Source organism: Narcine bancroftii, chromosome 13 (assembly GCF_036971445.1).
Source record: "Narcine bancroftii isolate sNarBan1 chromosome 13, sNarBan1.hap1, whole genome shotgun sequence".
Lineage (NCBI taxonomy): Eukaryota > Metazoa > Chordata > Chondrichthyes > Torpediniformes > Narcinidae > Narcine > Narcine bancroftii.
In genome coordinates this window covers 15,637,942-15,649,494 of record NC_091481.1, presented here as the reverse complement: position 1 = coordinate 15,649,494, position 11,553 = coordinate 15,637,942, and the positions used below count along the sequence as shown (strand labels likewise).

General features: G+C 38.1%; 1 protein-coding gene across 5 annotated transcripts in view; it reads right to left on the bottom strand.

Moving 5' to 3' along the window:
* Positions 1 to 1,383: 1,383 nt before the first annotated feature.
* Positions 1,384 to 11,553, bottom strand: part of LOC138748952 (reelin-like) — a 271,468-nt gene continuing 261,298 nt past the window's right edge. For all 5 annotated transcript variants that reach the window (XM_069909910.1, XM_069909907.1, XM_069909911.1 and 2 more), the window contains 5 exons: positions 10,369 to 10,526; positions 9,394 to 9,613; positions 7,491 to 7,688; positions 2,695 to 2,793; positions 1,384 to 2,572 (listed from right to left, as the gene is read on the bottom strand). In XM_069909910.1, coding sequence (XP_069766011.1) covers positions 2,476 to 2,572; positions 2,695 to 2,793; positions 7,491 to 7,688; positions 9,394 to 9,613; positions 10,369 to 10,526 — 772 coding nt within the window. In that variant the 3' untranslated portion in view covers positions 1,384 to 2,475. The remainder of the gene's footprint in view (positions 2,573 to 2,694; positions 2,794 to 7,490; positions 7,689 to 9,393; positions 9,614 to 10,368; positions 10,527 to 11,553) is intronic.

The window sequence follows — 11,553 nt, the reverse complement described above, 5'->3', positions numbered from 1 at the left end:
ACCCCTCCAATTCTATCACACCGAAAGCAGTGAAATCTCGCAATATTTAGCTGTCAGTCACAATCCTCCTGCAAGAAAATTCAGCAAATCTTTGCATCCGGAAAGAGAGTGGATGGGGAAAAGATTTTAATACATTCAATAAATATAATTAGTAAACTGTTCTTTCACTTGTGTTTTTGTCATACATGTTGATACCACTGATTATTTGTGGATTGTGGCACTGAGGAGTAATTGCATGTCATATAAAATGGATGTGACCTGTCAGCCTTGAAATGTTCTAAATCTCTCAATTTTGAACCATTATTAAGGTGCCTTTGATATCTGCATTGGAAAATATTTAGTGGGACCTTTGTTAAATAGTAGAAGTGGCCATTTATAATATAAACTTGGACCTCTACTAAAGTCTTGTTGGCAAGCCTGCAGAGATTAAATCCACTGTATTTCAATCTTGATTAACTATAGCAAACCCTCAAATCTTCATTTCAGACTCTCCATTATTTGGTCCATCAAATATATTGTTTAACATAACAACGAGATCAATCTAATTGCTGACATCTATTTTCCTATAATCTATTCTCTCCAACATTCCTGTCACCTATCTTAAATTAGGGCAAATGATTGTAGGTAAATTGGCTACTAAAGTATCAAGATCTACAATTACTTAGTTTGATAATGGCAAATTCCAACATGCACAATATCCTCAAATTTAAAGAAGACTATAAGACAAGAAATAGCCCATTGAGTCTACTCTGCCAATCAAGCATGATCTGATCTCATTTCCCCCGTTAGTCAATCTCTGTGTTAAATACACCCAATGACCTGGCCTCCATAACCACCTCTGTCCACAAATTCACCACCCTCTGGTTGAAGAAATTCCTTCGCATCTCTGTTAGAAGCAGATGCCCTTCAATCCTGAAAAAAAGGTGAATAATTTTGAGTTATGGTCTATTAGAAATATAAAACATGCACTAAGTTACACAGCAGCTGTAGACTTGAACCAAGGACTTTTCTTTCTAACTGCTGTACATTTTTAGTAATTTGTTTTTAGGAGCTTAGCGATATTTTGACAGCTCCTTGATTTTCCTCTAAAGTTAGCAATTACAATAGTATCCATCAAAAACTAGTTTTTTCCAAAATGATTAGACAACACATCAGAAGCAATAAGGTAAAGAAATAATGCCCAATGAGATGGACGTATGTTAAAATTCCAATTATGAATTATACAACCAAAAAAAAAGCACCAAGTCCTTTAAAACTGTTGACTAAAAATGACATAGGCCTACTGCGAGGAAAGAATTTTAATATCTATTGCACTTTTTTTTACAACTAATAAAATATCTTTGAAGATAATTCATAACTTGCAAAAAGGGAAGCACAAAGCAGTATCAGTGATGGTGGCTTTATTGAATTAAGTTTGAATCTATCTCAGTAAATAACATTGGTGATATACTAAGCAACTCTATCAATTTCTGATAATGTTACAGAATTTAAAGCTATGCTCGGTCAATACAACACTATTTCACTCAGAAATAACAAACGGGACCCAGCTTTTTATCAGTGTGAACACAAATAACACCAATTTTTCATATTGAATAACCATTATCACCAACGGACACAAATGATAGCAAGAGTAAGGATTTACATGTAAACTGCAACACACTATTTCTAATGGTTTTGAACGCTTCAAAAGGAAAACTCTTAAGTTTTACCAAAAAAAATCTTTTCATAAATTTCCAAACTCTGTTGCACATAGGAAATTAAATATTTTTCTGTATTTTGTTGGTTTAACTGACAATGGAAAACAAAGATGATGATTATTTTCCATTTAGGATTTCACAAACTGAAATAGGCCTGTCATCTCATCATTTGCTTTGCAAGTTTCAAATGACAGATTCCCCTCACAACTTTTCATATTTCCTTTTACCTCCTAAAACTCTCAAGTAAATTGCTACTTTGGAACACAAATTCTGCATTGATCACCATCTGGAATAGTTCATGCTACATTTTTACATCTTGGTGTTTAATAGTTCTTTTCAATTTACTTTGAACTGGCTTAGTTTGAATGTTCCTGTCTCTCTTTGTTCTCAAACCCACTTTAAGAGGAATTCAGGATTTCACATGAATCCTTTCATTTTGAACTTATTTAACATATACAGAGTTGAATGGGATGAGCACCATTTTGATATTGTGCCTGTTAGGACAAAGACATTGCAAAGTAAATTGTTCTTTTACATTTATAATACTGCCACAGTAACTGACATTGCAACATACCACATTTCCACAGCCACAAAGAGTAAGACATTTCAGAATATAAGCCTCTTCATTCATCAATTCACAGTGTGTAAAAGATGTTGTATCTTGTCGTCTTCAAACTAATTTATTTCATTACATTCCTCTATCTGATATTGGCGCCCTATCAAAGCAGTGCTTTGTTTATTAGGATCACGAAGTACGACAGAGATGTCTTATAAATTTTTAAATATTTCGTCTGAGGGACCTTCGCCTTCTGTTGTAATAATGCCTGAGCATATGTTGCCTTGAGAAGTTCATCATGTAGTTTTGCTTACGAGTCCTGCAATCAAAGGAAATGAGCTGAATAAAGCATTAAAGCTACTGGCTTTCTTGAAGCTTTTCAAATTGCCACCGACTGCAAATAAAAAGGAATAAATCACGGCACAGAATTCAGATACTTACAAAACCACCTCCACGTGATCTAAAGCCCACTGGTCGTAACCTGTTCCATTGTGACGTGGTTGCCACCACCTTAGCTGTACACCTTTAACTCGTGCTTCCCTGTTACAAGAAAAACAGACATTAGCTGATTATTCAGAGTCATTTCAAAACATTTGAGGGTATTTTATCTTCCAGCTTTCAGGAAGAGGTTTCTTTGGTATTAAATAAATTAACTATAATAGGTACCATTGGACAAAATCGTGAATTCTGTGTATGCTAAACGGAAAATAAAGCATAATATCCCTTTGTTTATGATGTGAAGACAGCTGTGTGCGGAATTGGAGACCTCTTTCAGAAGGGAGGCAGGAAGGATACCCCTGTACTATTCCCGAGGATTTTGCAAACTGATGTTACTTTTTGTGAGACTTAATGCCTTCTGCTCTGGTTAGGTTCAGTCAAATGCTGTCATTTGTCACATGCCAATACAACTGCACTCAGTGGTGGAATGTTCAAGTGCAGTTGTTTCCAAAAGCAGTGGGATTCATCTTCACAAGAAATTAAGATGCTGTCAATGCTACTTAGTATCAATACACATTGCAAACTATTCATTCATACAACACGCATGATAATTTTCTCTTGATCTAATTTTTGTTTACGTTACATTTGTAAAACATGCAAAACAACAGTGCATAGCAGAAATTCCTAGCATTATAAACCAAACACAACTTCCAAGACATTTCATAGACCAGCAGTTGGATTCACTATCATTAATGATACATGGCAGTGTAAAATATAACTTAACCCAGGTTAGATTGCACTAACTTGGTGGGTTACAGGGCAGCTGAGCAGAGCCAAGTCTAAAACTAGATTTTATTAAATGGTGGAGCAGGCTCGATGGGCCAAATGGCCCTCCTGCTCTTGTTATGTCCTTGCATCCTTATTTCCCTGGGTCTTAGTTCAAAGCCACTTGGGAGAAAGAGGTAAACTGGGTGAATGTTCCCCTGTTGGTTGATATTTTGAGCAATTACATAGGCAAATAACTAAACAAAATCAAAAGCTGAATGTAATTATTTTCAATTAAAAAACAAATTCTCACTCAGCACCACCAGATGGTTGTGATGAAAGCCTCACATTTTCAGCTGTCCTTTATTGTTGGATGGAAATCAGATTTAAAGACACTGTGCTCCAGAAAAGGCCACAGTTGAAAGACATCAACAAGAGTTTCAGTATCGAACATACATGAAACAAAGGAAGTGGCACCATAGAGTGGGGAATAGTCAGTCACATGATCTTTCCCTCACACTGATGATCAGTGCGGAGTGGACAATTGAGATTAGCCCGCCAAACCCAGTCAGTTCAGCCGGCTTGTGAATGATTACTGAGTGGCTGATGTTACCTGCAGCATTGTTTGCTCAAATCCACAATAACCTCTAACATCCCTGCTTTTGTACAGTATTGACCATTGCACATTACCGAACAAATCTGGATCCATTTCAGTGATCTGAAGCTCCACCTCGCATCTCATAAGGATGTGAAATTTGTTTGTCATTGCTTGACTGAGTGGATTGTCTTACTCCTGCAGAAGAGTGCTGAAGGCACCTCTAACCAGGATCTTCTTGGTGACTCCACAGAACCTCCCTCCTGGAAAGAATACCATCCGCGCTTCACTAAATCGAGGAATTTCCTCCTCTGTGGACTCTTTATCCAACATGGAAGAGATTAATTATTGATCTGTCTGTCTAATTGCCAGGGATTTAATGCATTCCTCAAATGTGCAAATTATCAGAAGCTGTCTCAAGTGAGCCTGGTCACCTCAGGAACTGTATGGATCCTGGTTCAAAGCACCAAGAACACACTAGTTTCTACAACATTTCTGGCCATTTCATGATTTATTGCAGGAAACCTGATTGATCTTGGCAGTATATATTTACTAGATGATAAAATGTGAAATCTTATTTCCAGGCAAACAGAAACTTGGGTGTGGATGGAGAATAGCAGATGACTTTAATTAGCAAAATAAACAAGTTCTTATTCTTGTTAGTCATTCTGTGGGCCAATTAAAAGAATAATCTGGGTCAAAGTTAGAATTCATTGAGAAAACAAAGACATATTGTTCATTGGATCCAAGTAAAACAAATAAATCAGTGTTGATTCAGGCAGCAGATAAATCTGCTCAGCTTGCTGCAGGTACGGCACGATGTTAAACTTTTCCTTAGTCAAAATAATTACCTATCCCATCGATCCCAATTAATGGAAAAAATATAAAGAGCCAAAGTACAAGATGAAACTGAGATAAGCAGTTCTGCAGTAATGTGCATTACCTCAAGTTAAAAGAAGGTAGAGTATATTATGCTCTTCTCCACATGTTACTGAATAATTGAAATCCAAAAGCCTCCATCTCCCTTTTTTAATATTGAGATGGAGTACAAGCAAGACTGACACAGTCTGGATTTGCAACCCATCTTCAGATATGCTGAGAAACTGATGGTGAACCAGTTTTCTTCTGGTAAAAGTATTCCCACAATGTAATTGGGGAATAAGTTTCAGGATTGAGATCCAATGCCGATGAAAGACGTATCATATTTTAGAATCCTGCATGTGCAGTCTGGAGAGGAACTTGCAGGTCGAGGTATTCCACTGTCCCTGAAGTTTATGTTCTTGGTGGCTTCATGGCTTTGAGAGTGCTGTTTGAGAGGCTGGGAAAGTAAATGTAATGCCTCTTATAGATGGAGTAAACACTGCAGCCATTGTGAGCTAATGGTGGAGGGGCTATCAGAGATGTGGCCGACATTGATCTGGATAATGTTGGATTTCTTGAATGCCAAGGTACTGCACTCATCCATGCAAATGGAGAATACTCCATCATGTTCCTGTTCTGCCTAGTGGATTGTTGAAAGACTTAGGGCACACATGTCAAACTCAGGCCCGCGGGCCAAATTTGGCCTGTGATATAATTATATTTGGCCCGCAAGATCATATCAAATATGTATTAGAGCTGGCCCGCTGGCCGCCGCGCCAGTATAGCGCATGCACAGCTAATACTACAAATCCCAGAATGCTTTTCAAATGCGTTGGCACCGGCCTGTCAGCCCGCTAATCGCCCCTACCTCCTCTTTTTACTTTCATTAGTATCTGCGACCTGTCGCCTAACTCACATGTAATAAACCCCTTACAAAAAATGGCCAAACGAAAGACAGAAAACAGGACCTTTCAAGACAGGTGGGAGGCAGACGATATGTTCATCATTTTAAAAGACAAACCTGTTTGTCATTGAAGCAAGTTGTTACTTTTTTGACTTGTTGGCTTGTGAAAAAAAAAACATTTAAAAGGAGCTTAAAGGCTATAGAGAAATATTATTTATTGAATATTTTATTTGTTAATGCTTCTTCTGGAAAGAGTTTAACCAAAACTATTATTAAACATTTATTTTAATAAGAAAAAGTTTAACATTATATAAGTTGAAAGAAGAGAAAACATGCAGATGTTGTTGAAAATTTTCAATAAATATTTAGTTTGGCCCACGACTTAGTCTAAGATTTTAATTTTGGCCCTCTGTGAATTTGAGTTTGACACTCCTGATCTAAGGGTGTCTGGATGCTAGGTCACATCTCATATCTGATCTGCTTTTGTAGCTATGGTATTTTTATGGCTAGCTCAATTCAGTTTCTGGCCACTGGTGACCCTGTGGATGTAAATAACGGGGAACTCGTGATGGCTTGGCCACTGAATGTCACATGTAGATAATGATGTCTACTGACTTGCTCTTGTTACTTGTCTTCTATCAACTCACACCTGAATGTCGTCTTGGCGTTTGTTCCTCAGAGCTGCTTTGGTTGCAAAGGAATTGGGAATAGTTAGTTAGTGTTGTCTTCAGTGAAGATTTTGCAGCCTTTAATGAAGATCCCCACCTCCAACCAGGATGAAATGAAGTTGACTGAAGTTGTCCTGTGGAACTCCTACAGTGAGAGTTGATTTACTTCCAGCGATCACATCCATGGCTCTTTGTGTAAGGTGCACTCCAGCATTTAGAGTCTGTTCAAGAAACCCACGGTCATCAATTTCACCAGAGCTCCTGGATATTCTGCCCAGTCAGATGGTGCCTTAGTGACAAGGGCAGTCACTCAGATTTCTGGAATTAAACTCCAGTTCTAGTGAATGGTAAGATGGGCAATGGTCAGAAGGTTATTGGAGAGACATTGTTACAATTGAGTGGCTTGTTAGCTCATTTCAGAAAGGATGGCTCAGGAGCCACACTCAGGCCATTCAAAGTAAAGGGTGGCCAATTCCCTCTCCTAAAGGGCGGTAATGAACTAGCTCGGTAGCATTTTTGATCTTCATTACTCATGACGACTTTGATTTCAATTAGTAGCCATGAACTTAAAAAGATTATTAATGTCATTCATTATTAGAATGTCATTAGTAATAATTACAGAAGTTAGGTTAATAATTGAATTTAAGATCTAGAATTGCTGATGGGCTTTGAACTCAATTTCTAGATTAATAATCTGGTAATTCCGCTCCGTTAATGGTTATATGGTTACATTATATCACTACACCACTCAGAGGACTGTCGACTATTTTTGGGTTCAAGTGAGAAGAGACGCATTCGATGCGAAGGAGCTTCTGGTGACTTATTCAAAAAGCAGACGTGGAGAGATTTTGTTTTATGAGATGGCCACCTCCTTGCCCCAACTACGCATAGATGATGCCCATTTTCAGGAAGGCTGTGAGGAATTCTGCCTCTAATTTCACAGAAATGGATCTTTTTTGAAAGCATCATACAAGACCTGACTGATTTCAGAAAATTTGGGGCTTACAGTGGAACGTTGTAAGATATCCTCTGGGCATGTATGAAATCCTTCGGCTGATGCTGAGCAATAACGTGCCATGTAATTCCTCCATTCAAACTGTATTGCAGTAGGATGGCTTTGTCTGCAATGTTGGTGTTTGTCAGGTCAATGTTGCAGCTTGCTGTGTGTGCCAGGCTGCCAATCTGCAGTACAAACATGATTTTGCTGAGGAGAAAAGATCATATTTTCCACTTAGTGATTACACCATCAGAATTATTTTTTTTAATGAAATTTAAATTCAGGGAGGATCCATATCCAAAGCAGATAACACATTGGAGTGAAACACAAACATCTACAGACTCTGTAATTGTAGCCAAAACACACAAATTCTGGGGGAACGTGGTGTACATAGGAGGTAAAGATAGATTATGGATGTTTTGGCCTGAGCCCTTCTTCAGGTGTGAGTGGAGAAACACAGTGTCCATGTTTCTCGACTCATACCTTGAGGAAGGGCTCAGGCCCAAAATATCAGTATATGTCTTAAGATGCTGCGAGACCGGCTGAGTTCCTCAAGAATTTGTGTGTTTTGACGGCAGTCAACATATTAAACCAATCTTATCGGTACACATACAAGCAATTTTACATCGACCAATTCTAATGAAGTAGAAAAAAAAAGCAATTAATTTCCTAAGAGCTCATTGGCTGTATTACAATATAAAATTGCACTGATTCTAAATGGTGCTTCAATAATATTTTTGAATATCTGCCCTAATTCTCCCCACTCATTTTGGGTCTCAATTTGAAGCTTGGAATTTAAAAAAAAATTGCTGCAAATACTCAGCAAGTTATGCAGCCTCCATGGAGAGAGAAAGTGAGAGAGGAAGAAGTTATGCTAATATTTCAAGTTAGTGGCATTTTTGTCACTGATATTGCATTCAAACAGCGATGAGAGGTTACTGAACTGAAACGTTAACTTGCTCCTCACACAGATGTTGCCTCCTCTACTACACATTTCCAGCATTTTCTGCTTTTAATTATTTCAGATTGCTTCCAGAAGCAATTTGATTTCTAGAATAGCTGTGGTTGTATTAGTAGGGGTGGTAGCATTGGATCAGCCCAGGAAATGATTTGGAGCCAGATTACTAGATGTGGGTGCTGCTCCAGGACTATCTGTCAAAGTAGTGAGCTCCAATTCCCAGGTTGTGGCAGGCGCCCACACCCACCCTGTTGGTGAGCGGCTTACAGTGAGAAGAGACCAATCACAGCACAACTGTCCACCGCTTCCCTTTACTAGACCTTAATTTAAAATCCCAGGCATACAAATTTAAGACACACAGTGATTTGCTCCACTCTTTTGCAGCTTAGTTGAGTTTTATCTGGTATTATTCCTCTTCCATATAATTTTACAAAATTATTTGCATTATCCTCTTAAACCATTGCATAAATGTTGCACAGAAAATTTGCAAGCAGCCTGATATCAATTTCATTTTAAAATGTACTTTTCTATTTTCATCTGAACACATTTCCCTGGACAACTAATATCCTTAAGTTGGTAACAACACACAGAAGTGGCTGGAGGAACTTGGCTGGTCTTGTAGTGTCCAGAAGAAGTAAAGAGATACCCTTGAGGAAGGGCTCAGGCCCCAAACATCAGTCATATACCTTTACCTCCGATGGAAGCTCTGAGTTCCTTCAGCACTTCTGTGTGTGTTTTTAATACAATCACAGCATCTGTAGACTTTCATGTTTCACTCCTTGGTGTCAACCAGAGACCATCAATTTTTCTTCTCATGCAACCCCTATTAATGGGAAGGACAAAGGAGTTTATTTTGTAGCATCGGGTCTTCTTCCCTTCAAAAGTAGTTTTGGCAGGTTTCAGTCTAATTTCTAAGAAAACAAAACTCACAGTTGCATTTTAAAGGGAATCTACCTGGCCCTGGTCAAATCCAGAAGTTTGGTCACAGCCTGTCTCTTCTGACAGCCATTAAAGTACAAGGACTCGCCATGAGCATAGGGCGCTAGCCGTCCACATCCATTGCCAATTGCGCCTCCCTGAATCACCTGCCAGTTTAGGTCTGTAACACGGGATGATTCAAAGTTGTCTTTGATGTAACTAGGCAGGTCATTAATTAGAATGGAACAGTCATCTCCTGCACAAGAAAGATAAACAGCTTTTAGTTTAAGTGGAGCAAAGAAAAATAAATATATTTAAAGAAAGGGATAAATATTAATGAACACACATCTGTGATTCTACATTTCTGTAACAGAGAAGGAAAAAGTTGGACTTCCTGCACAATCTCTTTACACTGAAATTTGTTTTTACATCTTTTAGAACATTAGAATTTGTGAGAAGCAACAAGGCCTCTTGATTTAATTGTTCACCATCACAGTAGTCACAGGAAATAATAATTGGTGACTAATCACAGCAATGAAACTCCATCAGTGAGGCTACTCAAAATCTCAAGATGTGTTGTTTTGAGAATACCGAGTCCAAAGTCATCTGCACCTCCAAATCATGCAACGTTCATCATTTATCTCATCTCAGAGAGCTCGTATATTTTTGAAAGCAATCAATCCAATTTGTTTGAGTGAATCAATACCATCTGTACCCACCATTTCCCTGAAGGGCCAAGGCATTTAATGGTTGTTCACTGAAATAACAGGTGTAACATCTCCAGCAGGAGGGTTGGGTAGGGTGGGAAAGGAAAATATTCAAAGCTCGGAAGGCACCTAATTTATCTTGTAACTTCCAATTTTAAAGTAAGATAATTGTCAAATATGAAAGGTTTTGAACACATCTTTAAATCAAACGTCTGGGTTCTATCATAACCAAACATGCAAGTTTTTTCCCCATTGCAGCACCTATTTATTTTACCCTCTGAAGAAAAAAAAATCAAGCTGGTACCTTGATAACCTTCATCGCAGATGCAGACAGTTCCGGTTCTACAGTATCCATGCCCACTGCAGAGCTTGGGACAGGACTCGCCAATGTAGACATTGTCAATTCCCCAGCTTTGTTTCTCGTTGATGCCCTCCTTCTGAATCCATCGGAACTGAGTGGCACTGCAATCAGCAATGATGAACGAACAAGTTTAATAAGTTGCTGTTCTGGTTGCAAAGAGGGGCAGCATGCACAAAATTTACAGAAATATTTGGAGCTAAGGCTAAGAAAGAATATAGCGAAAGGAAAAAGAAAGAGAAGTTGGGAACAGAATATCTGACCGTAAGAATTACAAATTGCAATGCAGGGAAAGGGGAGTTTGTCGGGACTAAAGATACATTTAATTTAGTTGCCTGTAAAGCATTAGAATTCATAACACGAGAATGAACAATGAGCAGGACCATTCAGCATAGATTTTATTGAGATATGTCCCAATCATCATTTATGGAAAAAAAATGAGAAACGCAGCAGGTCAAACACAACCAACGTTTCATACCTTGATGAAGGGCTCAAGTCTAAAACATAGGCTATCTTTATCTCTGCTACATGAAGTACACTCTTTGACCTGCTGAGTTTCTCCAGCATTGAGTTTTACTTCAATAATTCATGGAATATTCAAGCTCATAATAGATGGAATAAAAGGTGAATTTTTTGTATTTTATTGCCTTGGATATTACTGGCAGAGGCAACATTTAAGACACAACTGTGTTGCTGCGGGTCTGGATTCACGTCGAGACCAAGTAAAAGAGTCAAGTTTCTGTCCCTTAGTAGACCAGGTGGGATTTAACAATAATCAGTAGCTTCATGGTTCACACTTAATGATTAATTTAATTACTTGACCTACCTCTCCAGTACCTTAACAACAATACAAGCAGAAAAATAATTGGTGATGTTTAAATGGATTTTGGGGGGAAACAACACAATTGTTTAGTGTATAAAATACTTTAAAGTTCAATGGAATAAAGGGCAGAAATCAAAATCAAATGGGCCTGTGCTGGGACTTCTTTAATTCACAATAATTATAAATGATCTGAAATTAGAAAATGAGGGACAAAATTAAAATTTGGAAATTACACTAAAGGGGAATGTAATTAATAAATGTGTAATAAAAACTGCAAAATTGTAAGGGAACTTGGAGGCACTGGTGGA